This window comes from Corythoichthys intestinalis, chromosome 5 (assembly GCF_030265065.1).
Source record: "Corythoichthys intestinalis isolate RoL2023-P3 chromosome 5, ASM3026506v1, whole genome shotgun sequence".
NCBI classification, from domain to species: Eukaryota; Metazoa; Chordata; class Actinopteri; order Syngnathiformes; family Syngnathidae; genus Corythoichthys; species Corythoichthys intestinalis.
Genome location: NC_080399.1, coordinates 60,896,119 through 60,920,275, shown reverse-complemented (window position 1 = coordinate 60,920,275; position 24,157 = coordinate 60,896,119). Strand labels below are relative to the sequence as shown.

The window sequence follows — 24,157 nt, the reverse complement described above, 5'->3', positions numbered from 1 at the left end:
ATATGCGAGTGAATAATTTTTTAAAGTCATTTTTTAAAACTAATTATTAGACATCAATTTATGATTCTAAGCTAAAAATGACATTTTGAATAATAAATATATATACCTTCTTTATATTGCTGGGTTGAAACAAAAGCCTTTGGGCGATGTCTGTAAATGGGGGTTTCCATGGTAAAACGGACAAATTAGAAATAGTTTGGGGGCTTAATGCGCCATGAATCTGCTATGGCAGCATATAGACATATTGTTCTATCAAACACAACAGTTCTTTTGGCTTAAAATACAGCAGTTTATTTTAAAGAAGGGTGCAAGAGCAGAAACTGCTTTTTCAGTCTTGTCTGTGTTTTCCGTCATATATTTTAGCAATTTCTTGAAGTAAAAACTTATGTGCTGTTTGCACAACCAATTGGCTATGATTGTCATGACCTGAAGAATACTCAGTAAGGCTAGAATCATTTTTGAAAAGGAAGAGGACAGAGGGTAAAGAGCCCATTAACTTTGAATGTTTTTTTTCTGTTAGTGTAATTGCAGAGTTATTGTGTGTGAAGTTGTGCTGGGTGTGAGACTGGTTGGACAGTTGAGGTTTGCAAGACGGTACTGCATGATGAATCAATGAATGCTTACAATGTTAACTTTGTACTGAAGGGATTAAAATTTGGACTTTTTGAGAGGTATGTGTTTTGTTACAGTACTTCCAAAAATAGCATCATGCCAACAGTCAAGCATAGTGGCATTAGTGTGATGAGCAGTGTTTTGGGGCTTTTCTAATTCAGGAATTGTACAACTTCGAGTTTTGAATCTCACCATGACTTTGCGTAGTTTGAAGTTCCGTGCTCGTATGTCCTCCATCAAGATTTCAAATGGTGTAAGGCTGAACTCAGTGGGTGGCGGGTTGAACGGATGCTCCTGTGGATTCTTCAGCTTCACTCCCTGCCTGAGCTCCTTCATCAACTGTACCCATAGACGCGCCTTGAATGGAAAAAGAAAATGCACAAAGTTGTGGAGGTCCAATTGACAACAATATTGTTTTCTGCCAGTCACAATGTGCTCAAGTCTGCCTCGTCTCACCCAGTCTCTACGCTTAAAGGTGTCAAGTTCAGCTGCGGACCTCTCCTGCAGGGATTCCTCCTTGGTGAGCCTCTTGAGCATCTGTGTAGAAAAGAAAAAAAAAAAGACAGCAGGCATTCTGTCTCCTGGTGGTTGGCATGTTTGAAGTTTGTTTAGTGCGTTTTGCTTTAGTTACATTCTTGATATTGCCCCTGTCTTGTGTTGTGTTTGCTTCATTCTGTTTTGGGATTTAGGCTGTGTTCAGGCTGCAGATTTATCTGATTCCAGTCGGATTCCTTCTCAAATCAGATTTTTAGGGCTGACAGTTCACACTATTTTTAGCAAGTGTCCAAATCAGATCTAGGCCTGCTCAGACTGGATCAGATTATTGACACACCTGACAGGTTGCTGTGGCAACTAAGGCGTCAATCAAGCATAGAGTGACAGTCAAAACCCATCTGAGATGTTTAGACTGAGAAGCATCTTGTCCATATAAGATATGAAACTACCTCCCATATGTGGTTTTAATCCATCCCTCAAAAATCTGATTTCTGTGCTTTGTAACTGTTCAGGTTACAGAAGAGCCATCCAGTTTCAATCTGGATGGGCTAAAAATAAGATTATGGCTGCCAGTCTGAACAAGGCCTTTGTGTGACTTGCCCTATACAATCTTATTGATCTTACCTGTTCTTGCCTGCACCTCCTTATTTTTCAGGTTTTATGGCAGTTAGAACCCTTCATTCAGGCGCATTACAGCCAACTACTGGAATGCAGGGATTCCCCTACATACAAGAGATTGTGGCGCACCGCCACACCAAAATAAAAGCCGCCACGCCTTGCAAATGAGATGTTTTTTTAATTATTATTATTATTATTTCAAGAAAAAAATTAAGGCTGTTTCAAACTAGCAGCAGCCGAGTGTAAAGAGTTCAGCTCAACCTATTCTTTGTGTATTGTAATGTCCGTAAATATGTTCGGCCTCCTTAACTCATTCACTCCCAGCCATTTTCACCGGAGCAACCCCCTTCGCTCCCGGCCGTTTTACTGGAATTTGACTAATTTTGCAAGGCCCACAGAAAATTCTGTTCTATTGCAATATAAACATGGAACCCACCAAAAGAAAGATTAGACTCTCTTCTTTCAGCAGGAAAAAAAGTTAGTGCACATCTTTTTCCATTCTTCAGAAATCAGCATTAGAAAATAGCTTGGTTTGAGCAATTTTCCAATTTCTGATGAAAAAACAGAGAAATTGAGCTTTTTGTAAAAGCATACATTTCAAACATAACTTTGACTTTAACACAGCTATTTTTGCTTTTGTGACATCCCAAACATCTGAATAATGTTTTCCTTCTACAAAATAACACAAATAACAAGAAAAAATTGAGATTTTGATAGCAAAGTAACAATTTATTTACACATAACTAAACTATTGAACTGAGAGATGACGCTGTTGTGGCTGCGGCTGTCGGCCCGGCCGTGCAACCCGATCGTTTCGTTAAATGGGGTTACGCCTGGCGTCCTGTGTGGGTGAATTCTGGGGGGGACCTGTGTAGTGACTACTACCTCATAACAGAATTCACCTGAGAACTTGTGTGGGGCATGTGCCTTGTGTTTGACATCGTTCTCCACATTTTTCTCACTCTTCTTACTTCTTCCAACTTCCGTTTCCTGACTATTTGTCTTTATTCACTTCCTTTTATGGTCCGATATGAGTTCTTACCAAATGCGCAACTGCCCTTCTGTGGCCAGTTTTATTGCTTTAAAATGGATTTTCAGCGTTGTGCTTTGGAGCGAAGTTGCATCAGAACCTAGAGATGTCTCTTGTGAAAAAAAAAACGTAAAAGACATATAAATATGTCTTTGGGACACTGAAACAATTAAAAATAGAACGTATTTATGTTTTTGGGAGCAAATTAGTTAAGAGACGATCGGACTGGGGAGCTGTGATGCAGTGGGAAACGAGTAGGAAGAATGGGAGAACGGGCAAGATAGCCAGAGATAGCGGTCGCATGTTGAGGCAACCCGCTGTTATTTTGTTATTGTTTTTCTTTATTATTGTTACCACAATAAAGTGGTTAAGCCAATACTGACTCCTTTCCTTCTTCCCCGTATTCGGGGCCTTACAGAAGTTTGGATCGGACTTTTCGGCGAATGTGAGCGGTGGATGGCAGTCTTGGAGGGAAGGCCATGTTTGAATGATTTTGCGCGATTGTGCTATCAGGCTATTTTGGCAGACGGATGTACGCGATCACATCTGAGACACTCGAAAAATGATTTTCAAACCTTTCCTTGCTAAGTTAATGGTACCTGGATGTGCGTTTGTGTGGAAATGTAGTTCACTAACAACAACAAAAACTATGCACCTTCTCATCGAAACTAGTAAAACTTTACACGGCCATTAGAATTTCCCCCAACTCCTTGAAATGGGTCCATTGATGTTCTGATAATGTCTTCCTTACTACAGCCAAATAAAAGGAAAAAGAAGGACTACGACGGGGTCTGCAACCCGCGGCTCTAGGGCTGCTTGCAGCTCTTTAGTGCTGCTCTGGAGCTTTTTCAAAGATTTTTGAAAATGGAAAAAGATGGCGCAGGGAAATATATTTGTTTATATTCGTTTCTGAGAGGACAAACATGACACAAACATTCTTTCAATTCATTAATATTGTAATGAAGTTAAACTTGAGTTGGCATCGTACAACAGAGTAGTCATGTGGTGCATCATTGTCTATAGCAGGGGTTCCCAACCTATTCCACTAAGGCACACTGTGGGTGCAGGATTTCATTCTTACCAAACAAGATGACAACACTTTTTCCCCAATCTGGTGTTTTACAAGTGCAATCAGTTGATTGCAGTCAGGTGTGGCTTGTTTTAGCAGAAGCCTCATTGGTTCAACTGTCTCTGCTGGATCGGCTGGAACAAAAACCAGGACCCACAGTGTGCCTTGAGGACTGGGTTGAAAACCCCTGGTCTATAGGATCCACTGCAGGGAAAATAAAAATTTAATCATGAAGGCTAATTATGTATTTGTAGCCAACATAGTCATTTTGATAGTAGGCTAATATAACTAATATCGATGCTGGAGTGGAGGGTCCGTCAGGAAGTCGAATCTCGGATTCAGGAGGAGCAGTGTGGTTTTCGTCCCGGCCATGGAACAGTGGACCAGCTCTACACCCTTGGCAGGATCCTCGAGGGGGCATGGGAGTTCGCTCAACCAGTCTACATGTGTTTTGTGGATTTGGAGAAGGCGTTCGACCGTGTGCCTAGGGGAGTCCTGTGGAGGGTGCTCCGGGAGTATGGGGTACCGAGCCCCTTGGAAAGGGCTGTTCGGTGCCTGTACGACCGGTGTCAGAGTCTGGTCCGCATTGCCGACAGTAAGTCGAATTCGTTCCTAGTGAGGATTGGACTCCGCCATGGCTGCCCTTTGTCAACAATTCTGTTCATAATTTTTATGGACAGAATTTCTAAGCGCAGCCAAAGCGTTTAGGGTGTCCCGTTTGGTGACCTCAGCATTGCATCTCTTCTTTTTGCAGATGATATGGTGCTGTTGGCTTCATCGAGCCGTGACCTCCAACTCTCACTGGGGCGGTTCGCAGCCGAGTGTGAAGCGGTTGGGATGAACCTGGGATCCAAACCTGAGACCATGGTCCTCAGTCGGAAAAGGGTGGCATGCCCTCTCCGGGTCGCGGATGAAATCCTGCCCCAAGTGGAGGAGTTCAAGTATCTTGGGGTGTTTTTCACGAGTGAGGGTAGGAGGGAGCGGGAGATTGACAGGCAGATCGGTGCAACGTCTGCAGTGATACAGACTCTGCACCGGTCCGTTGTGGTGAAGAAGGAGCTGAGCCAAAAGCCGAAGCTCTCGATATATCGGTCGATCTACGTTCCTACCCTCACCTATGGTCACGAGCTGTAGGTCGTGACCGAAAGAACAAGATTCCGGATACAAGCAGCCGAAATGAGTTTCCTCCGTAGGGTGTCCGGGCTCTCCCTTAGAGATAGGGTGACAGGGGGCTTGGTGTCGAGCCAGTTGAGGTGGCTCGGGCATCTAGTTCGGATGCCTCCTGGACGCCTCCCTGGAGAGGTGTTCCGGGCATGTCCCACCGGCGGGAGACCCCGGGGACGACCCAGGACACGCTGGAGAGACTATGTTGCTTGGCTGGCCTGGGAACGCCTTGGAATCCCGCCGGAAGAGCTGGCTGAAGTGGCTGGGGAGAGGGAAGTCTGGGCTTCCCTGCTAAAGCTGCTGCCCCCGCGACCCGACCCCAGATTAAGCCGAAGATAATGGATGGATGGATGGATGGATGGATCGATACATACAGCCGGTGTTGCTTTAATTATAAGGCTTATACAAGACTTTAATTTTTTTGCAGCTCCAGACATACTGTATCAGTTTGTTTTTTTTGTGGTCAAATATGGCTCAACATTTTCGGTTGCCGACCCCTGGGTCACTACGAGATGTAAGTCGTACCATTGCTACGAGAAAAAAAGTCGATTACGCTACTCATCTTACGTACATGTTACCGTAGCTGAGAGCTATGGCATTAGCCTGGCTAATGAAATATTTCAAAGATATCTTTGTCATGGTTGTTATTGGGGGAAAAAAACATGAAAAAAAAAATCGCCGGTGAGGCTGTCTGACTCTGATGCAGCCCAGCAGCAGTTTGAAAAAATCCTAGGGGAAACTCTGTAGTGGAAAATACACCAGCACACACAGAAGACAAAACAAAAAATGTATGTTCAAATGAGCAGTCATGTAAAATTGCCACCTAAGTATTACTCCACGACTCTCCTATTCACTACCCCTAACACGTGTACCCATGGTCAACCTGAAATCAGAGCTCATCCCTAAGCTCCGCCCAAGTTAACTTCCAGAAGAGTTTCTGCTGCTATGACTACAATCTGTATTCTTTCTGTTTTTGAATGTATTCCCGTAGTCGCATTTAGCACCCCTGCACTAAACATTATCATTCTCTTCATATCCACCAGCAACCTTTTGTCCCCGAATTCGTGCCATTCTCGTGAACGTCCTCCTATTTTTTGTACTCCCTCTACCCTGCCCCATTGCCACACCACCATTAAAGCCTCAGAATACAGTGGTATGACAAAGTATCTGAACCTTTTGGAATTTCTCACATTTCTGCATAAAATCACCATCAAAAGTGGTCTGATCTTTGTCACAATCACACAGATGAAAAAAAAAGTATCTGCTTTAACTAAAACCACCCAAACATTCATAGGTTTTCATAGTTTAATGAGGATAGTATGCAAACAATGACAGAGGGGGAAAATAAGTAAGTAAACCATCACATTTAATATTTTGTGGCCCTCCCATTGGCAGCAATAACTTCAACCAGACACTTCCAAGGTGCAGATGGGACTGGCACATCGATCAGGACTAATCTTGGCCCGTTCTTCTCTACAAAACTGCTGTAGTGCAGTCAGATTCCTGGGATGGCTGGCGTGAATGGCTTTCTTTAGGTCATACCACAGCATCTCAATGGGGTTCAAGTCTGGACTTTGACTTGGCCACTCCAGAACGTGTATTTTGTTCTTCTGAAACCATTTTGAAATTGATTTACTTCTGTGTTTTGGATCATTGTCTTGTTGCATCATCCATCCTCTTTTTAGTTTCAACTGTCAAAACTTCAACTTCAACTGAAAATCATCCTGATAAACTTTTGAATTCATTCTTCCATTAATGATTGAGAGTTGTCCAGGCCTGAGGCAGCAAACAGCCCCAAATCATGATGCTCCCTCCACCATGCTTCACGGTGGGGAGTCGGTGTTGATGTTGGTGAGCTGTTCCATTTTTCCTCCACACATGACATTGTGTGTTACTCCCCAACAATTCAACTTTGGTTTTATCAGTCCACAAAATATTTTGCCAAAACTTCTATGGAGTGTCCAAGTGCCTTTTTGCGAACATTAAACGAGCAACAATGTGTTTTTAGACAGCAGTAGCTTCCTCCGTGGAGTCCTCCCATGAACATCGTTCTTGGCCATAGTTTTACATATAGTTAATGCGCGCAGAGAGATATTGGACTGTGGCAGTGATTTCTGTAAGTCTTTAGCAGACACTCTAGGGTTCTTGTTTACACTGAACGCATGGCGTCCTCTTTGGTAGACGGCCACTCCTTGGGAGAGAATCAACAGTGCCAAACTCTCTCCATTTGTAGACAACTTCTCTGACTGTCGATTGATGATGAAGGGAATAGTTACCCGTGGCTATAGGCATCAGCTCACAGTTCCCTCTTACTACAGGTGGTGTTTGACCTTAACTTAACGGAAGTTGACAAGGGGGGACTTAAATTTTAATCTACTGGGCCAAGTTTAACTCAGTGCGTTTCTCACTTTTTCCTAATACAGTATAAGGGTTTTTATTTACTGGACCAAATTTAACATTTTTTTCTAACTAAAGACTAGATTGATTTTTATCTATGGGGCCAAATTTAACCTTGTGTAGATCTCAATTTTTCTAAAATTCTGGACTAACCTGATTGGTAGTCCGTCTAATTGATCATGGAAAAATTGTTCTCAATACACCTGTACAAAGAGGTCACTGTGAGCTGATGCCTATAGCCACGGGACCAGAGACAACCAAGGATTAACCCTTTGTAGCGGTAGTAAGTTGTTTTATAGAGTATTTAACTGGAGTCCTGAGGGGGACTTGCTGATTTTGTCCATCACTGTTTAATCTGTTCGTCAATTGCTAATTTTTTTCCACCACTTGCTAAGACTAAGTTCTAAGGCCCCATCCAGGTTTTTACGATCCCCTATCAGGGCTTGTGAGGGGGAATGAAGGGAATAGTTACCTTTCTCGCACACACCATATAACTGTTTGCATTACTCTAACACACGTAATATAATTAATCAGGGAATAGTATCATTTCTCATATTTACTAGTGTTGCACCGATACAATTTTTTGGCCCCGATACCGATACCTGTCTGTGCAGTATCGGTCGATACCGATACCATACCGATACCACCCCGTTTATATACATGTATATGTATTTATAAAAAATAAATAAATAAATAAATAAATAAATAAATAAATAAATATATATATATATATATATATATATATATATATATATATATATATATATATATATATATATATATATATATATATATATATATATATATGTGTATATAAATATATATATAGATAGATAGATAGATAGATAGATAGATAGATAGATAGATAGATAGATAGATAGATAGATAGATAGATAGATAGATAGATAGATAGATAGATATAGATATACATGTTTTTTTTCCCAAAGAGCTACATAATTGGATGTGAAATCATTGCTATCAAGTCTTTAAATCTATGTCAGGCTGTTGCTTACCTTTGCAAAATAAGAAAAAGACTAGTACAAAGTGAACAGTCTACTAAACCCTAGTAGACAATACTTGAATAAACCTTTGGCTCTCAAAGGCCAAACTAGTGCTACATTTGTGAAATTAATAAAACATGTATAATGCTAGCCCAACAGTAAGAAAGTATAAATAAATTCATTATAATAAACTCAGAATGAACTGAATAAACCTTTTTAAACCTCTCAAAGGCCAAACAGTGCAACTTTCATGAAATTATTGTCACATTCTGCTGCCGGTTAGATTGTGTCTTGTTGCTGGGCTGGTCATGGGGGCTTTCCTGACGTCGCACCTGAATCCAATGCAAGCTCATCAGCGCAGCATTTAAGCACGGGTGATCTCAAAGATATTTGCCTTGCTGATCGCCATTTGACATCTCGCACTATAGTCTCGCTACATTTGCTTGTTACGCCCCTGCATTGGGTTTTTTTCTGTTAGTGTGCTGTTTTCGTTTGTAACCTCTACCTTGTGCAGGTATTTGAGTGTTTTTATTTTGGCTTTTTGGCTCTCTGCCTATCGTCTTAGTTAACCTTCGAGTTTGTAGTATTGAGCTCCGTCGACCCGCTGTCACGGACCCCTTTTTTATTCCTTCTATCCCGCGATCGCATGTTATTTTTTGTTTGCAATCATTAAACCCTTGTACGTATCCCCCGCTTGTTGTCTGCTTCGAGTTCCAACCTTGTTTCCGCATTTGCGGACGCTAACAATTATAATTAATAATAACTGACCACAGCATCCTGTCTCTCTATTAGCCTCCTTTTTTCGGGAGGGGGGAGTCCCTCATTTCTATTTTTGAAAGGTGGCAACCCTACTTTGGAAACAGTTCCCAAATTACTGCGGCATTTCTTTCAGTGAAACACAATAAAAGTAAAGTAGACGTAGTGAACTGACCAGAGATTGTTGCTCCGGTCCAGCGCCCTTCCTCTGGATACCACTCCTGCTCTTGCAGGCTCAAACTCGTTGTGTTCATTTACATTTCGTCTTCAAATGTTTTATCAGGTTCTAGGTATTGAAATTGGCCGATTTAACTCCACATCTCGAAACTTTCAGGCCGCCAGTCTTGCATGCAGTCATTGATTTTAATCGACGGGATTTCTATTTTGAAATACTTCCCGACCGCCGCCATTTCTCCAGGTTTGTGTTTCCTCCATACGAAGAAGCGGCCTTGTCATTGGTTAGGAGTGGCTATTGGCCCGCTCTCATTGGTCTGGAGCAGGCCAATAGCGATATAGCGATAGCTGCTTGGTGTTCACGTGTCATCACACAACACAGACAGTAGTAGAGACAGAGTGTAGTGAGCGCTAGGAGGAAAAAAAGGCTGCGGTCAAATGTTATAATAATGGACCGGTAAATGGTATCGGCGCCGTCTTTGTTGGTACTCGCCGATACCGATACCACCATTTCGGGCTGGATCGGCGCCCCCTGCCGATACCAGTATCGGTATCGGTGCATCTTTAATATTTACTGTAGGACTATACTACTCTAACACACCTAATATAAAATAAATAGCACACCATAGGTTAATGAAAAGAAGCAGAATAGATACACAACGCCATCTTATCACAGAAGCCCAACGTGTGCGTCACGAGCAAGATTGACACACCAACTCTTGCAATCAGTTCTCCCGGCCACTCCAAAGACAAAGAGCAGGGCACTCGGTCCTAAAACAAGTAGCGTCTCGCCCAGCCAGGATAACAAAGTTGATAGCGGGCGCTTGGGATGTCAAGACCAGCGTCGGTCGCTGTGGCAACCACGTCCCATCCACACACGAACCTAACCGCCCAAAACCAGCCACAGAGGGATGATCCCGAAACAACACCCAGCCACACCTTCGGCCCGGCCCACTCCACCGCAGCCTTTATGATCCGATCACATTTGATGGTTATTTTATGCAGAAATGTGAGAAATTCAAAAAGGTTCAGATACTTTTTTAAACCACTTTATGTCATTTTTTCTCCTTCACCTGTTGCACTTGAACCTCCCCCCAGAAGCCACACTTTGCAGGGGTCGACAATATAGATGGCCCGGTGGCCCGGATGAACTTTTAAAACTGTCAGGGCCACCAGAATGCTCCAATCACTGGCCCAGTGGGGCCAGTAAAAATAAGGCATCGATTAAAAAAAAAAAAAAAAAAAAAATCACATTAACAGTGGTTCCCTGTTTTGACGATGTTATGCTATCCCAATCAAAGACAACCTTACCGTCTATGTTGAGCCGCTGCTCTCTGTGGGATGTAAATACACGTTGTTCACTCGCTAATGCGTGAACGCGTTTCCCACCAGCTACGAGAGTTCATTCCAGCGTGTTTAGTGTGTCTTGCAATGGTATAACGTATGCTTGTTAACGAAGCAGATAACGTGGCTAGTTAGCATGGCAAGACAGCTAACTAGTTTCCTCTCTACTATTAGCCTACTTTTGTAAAGTCTTCCACCATTGTAAACATCTGTTCAAAAAAACATTTTTGTAATACTGCCTGTGGTGTTTTTTTCCCTCTGGCGACTTCCTGTGTTGAGAGAGGGTGTGTGTGTGTGTGTGTGCGTGTACTGTATAGTGTGTAAATAATGATACAAGGCATTAGGGATGGGAATTGATACGATTTTTACGATTCCGATTCCATTATCGATATTACTTAACGATTCGATTCTTTATCGATTCTCTTATCGATTCTAATTTCGGAAAAAAGTTTGTTTAATCAGAAGTCACAACCTTACAAACTCACAACGAGGTCAAAAGAGGCCCAAAGCCTCAATGTTAACTGTGGCAAAAAGTGGCAAATGCACAAGAATGTGTTTACTGAAACATTTTTCTAATAGAAATAAAAAATATTGGTATATTTTGGCATATAGGTCGTTGTTCTGCCTTTGGCAATGTCCCTAAACTTTTTCCTGTGAGGGCCAAATAACTTTTCCCTTCTCTGATGAGAGGCCGGGGTCAGTTTATAACAGAAAAAGTGTGACGATTGCAGGAGTGCGTAAATGTAAAAAAATTATTGTTTTTCAGAAAGCCACAATCAAATAACCCTCTGTGGATTCTTCACGGAACAAAAGTAAATAAAATAAAAATAATAATATAATAATAATAAATAATAATAGCACTATTGATTAAATAAATAATCAAATAACCCTCTCTGAGTTATTCACTGAAAAAGGCCAGGAAATAAATAACACTACTGAGGGAGAAAAAAACAAAAAAAATTCAAAATGCTCTGGAATTGTTCAGGGGGCCGGACCAAATATGGAGCCGCGGGCCGTAGTTTGGGGACCCCTGTTTTTATTTACTAGTATATTGAAATGCATGCCTTTTAGTTTTTATGGTGCTTTCACGCTCAAGTGGCGGCGCCCTTGCGCTTCCTCACGCGAAGAAGAGCGCGCTCACGTGAAGAAGAGCGCGCTTACACCGAAGAAGAAGAAATGCGTATCCAAGTGAGTGAGCGAGTTAGTGAGAAAGGGAAACACTGCCACGAGCCTACCTTTGTTAATGTTTGTAAAATATCTACAGAGCCAACGCCTGTATGTATCATCTTCTGTGTTGTAGCTGTGTGTTTCCACTCGCGATCGGACACTTAAATCCAGTTGTGTAGTGGTTTAAACGATGTGCTAATGCTAGCGAACGCATGCTAACTGTTTGTTATTACTGTGTTAGCAGCTAATCATCGCTAATTTACGTTGATGCAAACCTGTTTGTTATTGGGGACAAAATTGATTTGTTTCATTTCTATTTTTAGTTTCAAGTGATGGTTGAATAAAGTCAGCAAATTATACCAACGTCTTCTGCATCGTCATTTGGGAGTTTAGCTAGCTGTATAGCCAGGACTGAGCCTTAGCGTCTCGTGAGGACAGTGCAGTCTATTCCCTCCCGATGCAGTTATTTCCATCTCGCAATGACTGCAAGTCACTTTGTTGTAATTTTTCCTCGCGAAGTGAAGACACACTTTCGAGCGTTCGAACCTACGTGGTGTCATTGTTATGTTTACAGCGGCAATGCTCGTGCTAAACTATCGTAACCTTTCATTTTCACCCTTTTTCCTGGTGAAGTGTAGCCAAACTTTGGAGCGAGTGGTTCTTGGCGCCATGCTAGTTTGATGCGTCTGGACAACAAGACACGTCACGACGCAATATGCGTCTTTAGGGATCGTTAAAGGGATCGTTAAGGCTTTTTCATTGTGATGTCGAGGCCTCGAAACCCTCGGAACCGGTTCCGAATTGGAATCGGATTTCGATTCCCATCCCTACAAGTCATACACAAGCGCTCTGTCTTTTGCTCTCGTTCTTCATTAATATTCAACTAATTAATATTAATAGTAGTGGTGGTATGCGTTTTCCATATACTCAATTTGATTATATATTGTTTAAGTCCAGTTCTATATTACCAAGGGTTCTTGTTCTAATGTTGAGCAACCTGAGCTGTGGCTTGTGGGTTTAGTCTATAAGTTCTATTTATTTTAATTTTATTTAAAATATTTCAGTTATATTACATTAATATTACAGTTTTAATTCAGTTTATTTTGACATTATATTCATGTTGATGTTCCAATTTGCAAATATGTTGTGAAAAATAAAAAATCCTGTTCTATGGGGAAAAAAAAAATTAACCCATACATCTCAAAATTACACATTTTAGAGCTACAATTGCAATACCGTAAAACCGCTGTATTTTTGCTTAGGGTTATCATACCGTCAAAATCTCATACCGGAATATTCCTAGTACACACACATATATAAAACAAAGAGAGAATGGAAAATATTTCCCTTGCCACACGCTGTTTAAAGTTGCTGTTGGCGATGTGGCAAATACGAAGCGCGAACCTTGAGATATTTTATAATCCATGATTTTATACTTTGTTCAGTGTTGACAACTTCACCTACCTCCTGAGCCTCTCGGATCTTGAGCAGGAACATCTGGAGCTCTAGTGACTCTACAAACAAAGCCCTGCAGACAGCCTTGTAGTGTTCTGGGGCCAAACTTGAGTTTGCCAACCGAGATGTGCATTGCGCCATGACTTGGCAGAATGTAGGCACTTGCCAGATTGCGCCGTCCAGTGCAGTTTCTTCTTTTTTGTGACCACCGTAATCCTCACGTGTTGTAATTGCAGGTGTGTTATCCATCTCATCGCCCTGGTCTCCTCCAGTCATGCATTCAATAAGGTGCTCAAGTTGTGGGCTTAGGTCCCTCTCCTCAGTATCATCCAGCCCCCAGTCCAGAGCACGATAGATGGCGACGCCAAGTGACTGGATCAGCTTGATGGATATAGATGAAATGAAGGACAAAAACATTCAAGATATAAAATTGACATTGATGGGAAATGGTATTTTTGCTAACATGCTAATTAAGGATGCAATTGACAGGATTTTTAGGATTCCGATTCCATTATCGATATTGCTTAACGATTCGATTCTTTATGGATTCTCTTATCGATTCTAATTTGGGGAAAAAGAAGAAACATTTTGATTTGCGTCTAGTTTGTTTAATCAGAAGTCACAACCTTACAAGCTCACAACTAGGTCAAAAGAGGCCCAATGCCTCGATGTTAACTGTGGCAATATGTAACTGCGGCAAATAGACAAGAATGTGTAACATTTCACTGAAACATTTTTCAAATAGAAATAAAAAATCCTCCTTTTTAAAAGGACATATAAGCTGATAGGAATAGTTGGGGTACTCTATGGAAAGGCCTTTTGATACTGAGCAGAATAAAAGCGGTTTGGGACCAATGGGACCATCCTATCTCCAATTACGGGCGAAAATACGCTGATTGGCTGTCGTCGTCAGGTGCATTTCGGGAAGTCATTTGGAACATGCACTTCCGTTAGTCGTAGCAACACAAAAATACCACCATCGGATGCAGAAGTATTTAGTTTTGTGTGAAATACGTCGTCAGATTGGCCCTACGACCCACCAAATTAAAATTATTTTTTAAAAAAAGAAAAAAAAAAAAGAAAAGAAAAAAACTGATTGGTGGACTACCGACTGAAATGAGTATTAAAATTGCTAATAAAATCGTTTAGAATTATTTTTAGATGGATATATGTATATTTTTCTTATAGAGTATTCGACGAGGAACACGATAGACCCATTAATAGGCTTTTCTGGAAAAATCACCATTTCTTTAAGTAGTGTCATGAATAAGGACGTGGCCTGTGAAATTCTATGCATAATCACTAGGCCACGATTCTTCAGGTTATACTTGGTGAATGGACACTCTTTGATGAATCTCATAGTCTTACTTGCTTAATCGAGCGTGCTCATAAAGCGTAAATTGCATGACGTACGTTGTGCTGGTTGGAATCTATAGGAGAATCGTTATATTAACTGCCAAACAATTCCATGGAATTAAAACGCACGGAACTGATTCCCTGTAGAAACTGGTTCTCGACTCCCATCCCTAAGGCTAATTGATAACCATTGACAAGCGTCCTTCTATTGTTTTAGTACAAAATAAAGATATGACGAACATAGTGTAACCAACAATAAAATACATCTAAAATATGAGTGCATTAGAAAGAATGTTTGTGAGAGCAGACAAAAGGGCCCTTCATCCAAGAAATAAATGACTAAGTGATAAGAACAAACTAGTATGTGAATAGTTGACGGTCCACATTTTCGCCATTTTATAAAGCAGGGGTCTGCAACCTATTCCACAAAGACTCACTGTGGGTACAGGATTTCGTTCCAACCAAACAAGATGACTACACTTTTTCACCAATCTGGTGTTTTACAAGTACAATGGGCAACGGGCTCACACTCACAAGGGATTCACACGATTATTGGTTTCTAGATCACAGGTCTGATTTGTGTACCCCCCCCCCCCCCCCCCCAAAAAAAAATCACTTATCTTCTAGACTCCCCCCTTTTCTTTCCCCGGTTAACAGGCCCCCCACATGGTGTCAACCGGAAATACATCAATCTGAGGATCACACCAACATATTCATAGTTAGTGTAGGCTTTTAATGTATTTCTTGTTGTTGTTTGTGTTTCTTCTGTCTCTACCTCCTTCTTTTCTTCTGTTCCCCCATAACCCCTGCCTGTTCGCTGCTTTGTCTTAATAAATGAAATATGTTGAATGATCACAATGGGAGTAGGTCATACTCCAATGTGAAACATTAAAACTCTTCAGACCAACCGGACACTAAGACTTCCATTCTCTGTGTCAAACAGCTGAACAGGACAGGTATAAAAAAAAAATTTTTTTTAATTAAAAAAAAGTACGTGTGAATGCAGTTGTTTAATTCCCGGGTTAAAGAGCGGAGGCTGATGATGTAAACATCATGGCGGGCCGATTGTCAGTTCCTCTGTCTTCGTAGTAAGACAAAAAGCGGTCAACAAACATCGCAATTATCAACATGGCAAATTGTAAAGATAGCAAAATTAAACTGGAAACATAATGAACATTAATTGCTATGGCATATTAGAGCCGAGGAAGAGAAAGTCCATCGTCCATCTTTGGAAACATGTAGATTATTTTGTTGCCGATGCCGACCAAAATAATGTAATGTCCGGGTTATAAAATCCAGTCCCATGCCCTCCCCCGAGAGTGCCATGTCGTCAACACGGGACAAATCTGAAAGTGTCCAAACTGGGTAATTCCCTGTACATCTCCTCATGTCTGAAAAGCATGACACGGGTAAATCCCGAGTCACCTTACACAGGAATTTCCCGGGATATAAGCCTGAAAGGTGCTAAAGAATCCTTCCCACAAATGGAACATTGTTTTCAATTGTTTTGCTGAAGTGAGTAACAATACGAATAGTGTTTAATTTTGCGAAAGCTTCAAGCTGCTCTTTTTGTGTGGATGTTTGAGTTTTACAATGAGAAGTTTGGTTTTGTTTATTTAGCTTTTGAAAAGTACACGTATGTTGTGTTTAGACATTGGCGAAAATGGAGGTGACATTTGGGAAATGTGTTTTAGCATTTGAGAAAACCAAATATCATACTACTGTAGCATTTTGTATAGTTTGGACATTTCACTTTGTTAAAAAGGAGCAATTAAGTCATTAAAAAATCTTACCCGTTGTTCTGTATTCGAAGGAGCAGGTGGCCAATCAGCATATTCTGAAAGAAGGACAAGACACAGTTAATTAGCAATAAAAACAATCATTTTTAAATGAATTTAATTTGAGATTTCGTCTTTTATTGGTAGTTTAATAGTTTGTTTGTTATGTCAGTGTCCCATTACTCAGACCTTTCTCAGACGGCAGTTTATGAGACTGAATGTAATTAAAAACGTCCTGTACTTTCTCATGCTTACATAAGTATAGTACTTTTTTATGCAATCATAATGTCTTAGAATGGGTAGATTACGGTGATCCCTCGCTACTTCGCGCCTTCAGTCCATCGCGGATTTTTTTTTCAATGAAAAAAAAAAACAAAAAACAGATGAGCTGCCCCGAGGCGATCACGTAGTCTCACTCTCGCTCCCCCCCTCTGCTGTTTGTTTGTCAGGCACTGCGGCACTGCACTGGAGTTCCTTATTAAAGTTACGATGTTGACTTATGTTTGTGTTGGGTCTTGCCAGAGTCACGAGCTTCAAAAACACCCTGTGCGTCAATCATCGTTTATTTTGTTATACAGTTGCTGTGGCAACTCATTGTGTATAAGTGAGAGGATTTGAGTGGACTCGCTCAATGAAGTGTTGCGAGTGCTGCCTTTAGACAGACAGGCTCTGTGTGAGCATGCACGGGCGGGGAGATAAGGAAGCACACGCTGGAATGAATGTGTGCGTGTGGCGACGTTCGAGGCAGCCGGACGTGTTATGTTCACGGCAATTAACGCCACATGTTAAAAATGATCCTGAGCAGTGTGTAATTTCCACATTTCACTCCAAGAGTTACAGCCAAGGTAGGTAACAGAATCATTTAATAAAGCCAAGCATTTTTCCACAATAGTACTTTATTCTTGTTTAAAAATAATTCGGTAAGACAGTAACATTTTTAAAACTTATGACATTTGAAGTGCTTGAAAACCATTAACTCATTTGCTCCCAAAAACGTACAAATACGTTCTTTTTTTAATTGTTTCAGTGTCCCAAAGACGTATTTATATGTCTTTTACGTTTTTTTTTTGTTTTTTTTTAACAAGAGACATCTCTGGGTTCTAATTCAATTTAGCTCCAAAGCACAAAGCTGAAAATCCATTTTAAAGCAGTAAAACTGGCCACTGGAGTGCAGTAGCACATTTGGTAAGACCCGCAACCCGATTCAATGGCAACGAACGGTCAGGCTGCATGGCCGGGGCGCTGGAGGAAGACGACCGAAAGGCGCCCAGGATGCCAGGCGGCAGACGACCGAGCAGAACAACCGGTACCACCAGTGCAGCGGACGATGCCGTTGAGTCCGTGCTGCACACCGAGCAGACCCCGGCAAAGACTCAAAGAAATCCATCTTTATGAGACAGGCGGCGATGAGGGAAAAGTTTACCCGGCTGTCGCGGCCGCAACAGCGTCATCTCTCAGTTAGTTATGTGTAAATAAATTGTTACTTTGCTATCAAAAGCTCTATTTGTCTTGTTGATTTTGTTATTTTGTAAAAGGAAAACATTATTCAGATGTTTGGGATGTAATTATAGCAAAAAATATTTGTGTTAAAGTCAAAGTTATGTTTGAAATGTATGCTTTCACAAAAAGCTCATTTTTTCTGTTTTTTCATCAGAAATTGGAAAATTGCTCAAACTAAGCTATTTTCTAATGCTGATTTCTAAAGAATGGAAAAAGATATGAACTTGCTTTTTTTCTTGCTGAAAGAAAAGAGTCTTATCTTTCTTTTGGTGGGTTCCATGTTTATATAGCAAAAGAACAGAATTTTCTGTGGGCCTTGCAAAATCAGTCAAAATCCAGTAAAATGGCTGGGAGCGAAGGGGGTTGCACCGGTGAAAATGGCTGGGAGTGAATGAGTTAATTAATATATATTAGGGCTGTCAAACGATTAAAAATTTTAATCGAGTTAATTACAGCTTAAAAATTAATTAATCGTAATTAATCGCAATTCAAACCATCTATATAATATGCCATATTTTTCTGTAAATTATTGTTGGAATGGAAAGATAAGACACAAGATGGATATATATATATTTAACATGCGGTAAATAAGGACTGTATTTGTTTATTATAACAATAAATCAACAAGATGGCATTAACATTATTAACATTCTGTTAAAACGATCCATGGATAGAAAGACTCGTAGTTCTTAAAAGAAAAATGTTAGTACAAGTTATATAAATTTTATATTAAAACCCCTCTTAATGTTTTCGTTGTAATAAAATTTGTAAAATTATCAATCAAAAAATAAACTAGTAGCCCGCCATTGTTGATGTCAATAATTACACAATGCTCATGGTGCTGAAACCCATAAAATCAGTCGCACCCAAGCGCCAGCAGAGGGCAGCAAAACTCCGAAAACACAACTAACAAGTGGGCCTTTCACTCTACTGTCATTTAAATCTGACTGAGCTGTGCAAGTGCGTTAATTGCGTCAAATATTTTAACGTGATTAATTAAAAAATTTAATTAAAGCCCGTTAACGCGATAATTTTGACAGCCCTAAGAAATATATATACTTATATATATATCACAACTTTAAAAAAAAAATTGTACTCTGGGGAAATTTTTTTAAAAAAATAGTTCTTATATTTTTCTCTTTCCTTGAACACACACACACACAAAAATTGGGGGGTTGTGCTACTTTGAGGTTTTTCATTTAGCGCAGCGAGTTCTGGTCCACATTAACCGCGAAAAACGAGGGATCACTGTATAGTGCTTTTATTTACGTGTATGCTTGTCAGGAGCGTCACGAGACCTAATACAATACTGGGGCACAGCTGTTGAGCGAGCAAATTTTTCTTAGCACTTATCTATCATAAAAAGTCATAAATAGCGCTTTAATCTATGTATAATCAACAAAAATACAAGTTTCTGTATAAAAGTGATTTTTTTTGTTTTTCAGCCATCAGTATTCAAAATCAAAATTGGGACATCCTTGTTGATAGTCAATTCACCTCTGCTCATGCCCAACAACTTCCATCTCTCCTTCCCCTTTTCCTACAATCTGCTGTGCTACTTTGTCCGGACAGAAATAGGAATGTATCAGTTTAACCTTTATGCAATTAATCAGTGTTTCTCAACTGGTAGGGTGTGACCTACAGGTGCTTTATGTTGCCTAGATGGGTTACCTAGCTTACCTCTCTCATTCCTCCTTGCTTATATATCCTTGCTGCGAGCAAATAACTTTGTAATATCCATTTGCAAGAGTAATGCTGTTTGAGTCAAATAGAAATAAAAAAATAAGACATCTTGTCACACATTTCAAAGACTGCAGTAACAAACAAAATGCTTTTAAAACAGCTGAAAATTATGATGAGCACACATACAAAATTGTTAGAGGTAATATCACAAAGATAAACAATTCATACTGATTGATTCTATTCATTTAGGTCATGTAAACAACATCAGCATTGACACAGTTCAAATACCACATATCATATTCACACAATATTACTTGAGTGAGAGCCTCTCCCTCAAATTGCATATGATTGTCATTGTATTCATAGCCAGTTAGCTAAAAGACAATGGCTAATCTGGAATTTCAATTTGGGACGAGTGTATTTTACTGCAGTTACAGTGGTATGAAAAAGTATCTAAATCTTTTGGAATTTCTCACATTTCTGCATAAAATCATCATCAAATGTGATCTGATCTTTGTCAAAATCACACAGATGAAAACAAAGTGTCTGCTTTAACTAAAACCGCCCAAACATTTATAGGTTTTCATATTTTAATGAAGACAGAATGCAAACAATGACAGAAGATGGTAAAATAAGTAAGTGAACCCTCTGCCTAAGGAGTCTTAAAGAGCAATTGAAACCATTTTTTACCAAACAATTTAAATCAGGTGTGTGTGCCCAATCACTGATGAGTGGTTTAAAGCTGCCCTGTCCGCTATAAAACACACAACTGGTGATAACTGTGTTGATGAGAAGCATTGTCTGATGTGCATTACGGCTCGGTCAAAGAGCTGTCTAAAGACCTGCGATCAAGGATTGTTGATTTGTATAACGCTGGGAAAGGATGCATAACCATCTCTAAAAGTCTGGATGTTCATCAATCAACAGTCAGAGTGAGAAGTTGTCTACAAATGGAGAGAGTTTGGCACTGTTGCTTCTCTCCCATGGAGTGGCCGTCCACTAAAGATGACGCCAAGAGTTCACCCCAGAATACTCAGAGAGGTAAAAAAGAACCCTAGAGTGTCTGCTAAAGACTTACAGAAATCACTGGCACCGTCCAATATCTGTGCACACATCAACTATATGTAAAACTGGCCAAGAATGGTGTTCATGGGAGGACTCCACGGAGGAGGCCAATGCTGTCTAAGAAAAACATTGTTGCTCCTTTAATGTTCGCAAAAAGGCACTTGGACACGCCACAGAAGCAAAATATTTTGTGGACTGATGAAACCAAAGTCGAATTGTTTGAGGGTAACACACAATGTCATGTGTGGAGGAAAAATGGAACAGCTCACCAACATCAGCACCTCATCCCCACAGATTAATCCTGCATTCAAGTCTTGTTAGTGTAATTGGGGAAAAAAATCTTTATTTCATGGTGTCTATAAAAAGCGGCAAATAGTCACTCAACCTGTTATATATTGTGGGAGCATTAAAATAGGCTACATATCAATGTAGCAACCATGTTTTTATCCCACATTACGACTATACAACACATCAAAATGATTTTTCAACTCAGATCCCCAGATATACATGAACACAGCCTATCTCCCGAAGATGTCAACTCATATGCCTGTCACAGCCAAAGTTAGGTGCATGAATTACCATAGGAAGGAGCCATGTGCAGATTGTGGATATGGGAGTGAATAGAGTCATATGACCATATTAAATAGGCACATTCTGTAAATATGCTATGTAGACTTACAACTAAAATATATATATATATATATATATATATATATATATATATATATATATATATATATATATATATATATATATATATATATATATATATATGTATGTATATATATATTTGTTTGTGTTTTTTTTTTTTTTAACGGTGAAATTTTCACTGGGGCACTGCAGATCAATACTCGGCACGTGCCCCAGTGCAATATGTCTGGTGTTTCCCATGCAAGTAGCCACATCTACATAAATGGGGCCCGATATGGTGGAAATGCCCCCAAAACACCAAAGGCTTTTGCATGCCAGGAAAACACAGTTTATTGGAAACTGCACGAAAGTTTTATCTTTTTTATAACAACCATTGTTGTGAATTTTTAGTTTTGAATGGTAATGATTAAAACAACATTAAAAAATTACAAATATGAAAAACTGACTTTGGGCGGAAACTGTCAAAAAATGCCAAAACCATTTTTTTTTTGCTTTTGATTGTGATTAAGTAGGGTATATCACAAACATACGCGGAGATTATGGGGGCTGGGGGCATATCCCCCTGGTGGCCTAAAATGTCATTGCATGTAACTGACATTCCTATATATAAATTTAAAATTAAGATTTTGCTGGAAAAATGTATATAAAAGTTGTAAAGCAATAAAAAAAACCAAAAAAATGAATGAAATGAATATATATATATATATATATATATATATATATATATATATATATATATATATATATATAATGTTTCAAACACATGTGACTAGCACCTTAGAGACCGCCATTTGCTTTGCTTAGCCACACACACACACACACACACACACACACGCACAGCTGGGATGCCTGTGTCTACGAGCATCGGCTAAGCCACTATCCGAGCATACACTACATCTTGTAAGTTACTTTTATTGCTGACACTGTATTTCAGTGTCATCCACATGTTTTTCCCTCCTGTGACAAAAGTCAAACTCCGCCTATGATCATAAGACAACTTGAAAACTTAGGGCCCCCTCTCATTTCTCAACTTTTTTTTCTTGACACACCCTAAAACCCATGGTCAATTTGAAGTGGTCAATCAGCCTACTCTGACTGGTTTTGGGGTGTGGGAGGAAATTGGAGTACCCAGGAGAACATTTAAACGTCGCTAATGAAGGCCAGAACCCGTGATTGAACACCTGATCTCAGAACTTTGACCCTCAGAGCCTCATTGGAAACGATAGCATAGGGGCTGTTATTTTTCTAAAAGGATGATCGACGAAAAGTTGATGCAATTTTTCTGTTGGAGTTGCCAAATTTATGCACCTGGCTCCTTTTGTTTGAATCATTACTGCACACTTTCTTTAACTCTCATAAACCTTTTTACACCTCTCAAATATTACTGTGTATATTACTGTGTTTTTCTGCTATTTCATACAGTATATTTCACTGAAATTGCTGACCTGCACAAGCAATGATTTACAATGGAAAACCTTGAATTTTTTTTTCATACCACTGTTAGCTGGGGAGAAGCCAAGCCTATTGAATTATTAATCATTTACCAGAAATATACAAGTCATCAATGCTTTCAGACAGTGGATTCTCCGGTCAGCTTGAATAAAAACACTGCACATCAAATGATGTGATCAAATTCAATGTAAATGTGTGTGAATTTTGTGAGTAAAAAAAAGTGTAATGCAATGCACATTTCTATGGTCGAAAATGTTCAAATACACGCATCATTGACTATTTAGATACTGACATTTGTTTCCTTCACCCATCGTCCCAGAACAAATTTTATGACGTTGAATTATCGATTCAAATAAAGTTGAAATATAGGGACTGTAAATGAGTTATTAGCCTGTTATTACATTTCCCCATTTTAAAACAATTTGGTCCATATCTCTAGTAACACTTGAATGAACTTAAGTTTTTGCCAGGTAGAAATGATTACGATGGAGCGAACGGGCAGCTTTATGACCTACCGCTAAGTGGCGTGTCCCGCAATAACGACACGGTTCCGTCTCTGTGGAGTAGGATGGAGGACGGGTCCTTGTCCTTCACCCTGGCCCTCGCCGATTTCCCGGTCGGCGGGAGAGGCACCGGCACCGTCAGCCCTCTGCAGCACTGGTAGCAGAGCGCCCAAGCCTGTTCCTCGTTAATTGGCTGCTCGTAGGACTTCAGCACCGCTTCCAAAGACAGTTCCCGTGGCTCTTCCGGGTCTGTAGACACGGTCACCCGTGATTCCTGGTCTCGGTCACGTATGTTTGTCCGTGTAGCCATGGCGTGGGACCCATTTCTCACTCCAAAAACACCGGAGCCATTTACACTACCAGCTCAAATTTTAAAGGTGGCCAACTTTGCTTTGTACCTTCTCCTTCCGCACCGCAGTGCTCCATTCCGGAGTCACTACTGTCCTCTTCTGTTAACGCAACCGTTCATTCCGAACCTTTCATTTCCGGTTTAATATTTTTTTAAAAAATAAAATACATAGTTATACATGACAACATATTGCAACTTTGGTTTGTAATCAAATCCGTTTTGCCTGATTGTATTCATTTTTCAACAAGACACATTTTTGTTTGATTTTAACCTCAACTAAAAATGGGTTATTTGATAAATAACGCTTCATGGTCTGTTTTGATTTGATTTGCAGGGGGAAGCAAAGCGGCCAAACCTAAAAATGAATACATAAATAAAGTGGTAATCACAACGACAATAAATAGTTTAATTAGATTCAAATATCCAAAATAAATGAAAGTAACAATCTAAATGAATATACAGTAAAGGCAAAAATGAGAAATAAGATTGAAAAATTACAAATAAATTTGAGGTGCAACAATTAATCGATTAATCGACA

General features: G+C 40.0%; 1 protein-coding gene across 5 annotated transcripts in view; it reads right to left on the bottom strand.

Moving 5' to 3' along the window:
• spire2 (spire-type actin nucleation factor 2) overlaps nt 1-23,709 on the bottom strand; it is an 86,340-nt gene extending 62,631 nt beyond the window's left edge. For 3 of the 5 annotated variants that reach the window (XM_057837656.1, XM_057837657.1, XM_057837659.1), the window contains exons 1-5: nt 23,283-23,709; nt 16,432-16,475; nt 13,292-13,663; nt 1,069-1,149; nt 805-969 (exon numbers count right to left, since the gene is read on the bottom strand). In XM_057837656.1, the coding sequence (XP_057693639.1) occupies nt 805-969; nt 1,069-1,149; nt 13,292-13,663; nt 16,432-16,475; nt 23,283-23,580 (960 nt within the window). In that variant the 5' untranslated portion in view covers nt 23,581-23,709. Of the gene's footprint in view, nt 1-804; nt 970-1,068; nt 1,150-13,291; nt 13,664-16,431; nt 16,476-19,413; nt 19,474-19,596; nt 19,672-23,282 lie in introns of those variants that run through there. The other 2 variants (XM_057837660.1, XM_057837658.1) reach the window with 2 other exon arrangements.
• Between the last annotated feature and the right edge of the window lie 448 nt (nt 23,710-24,157).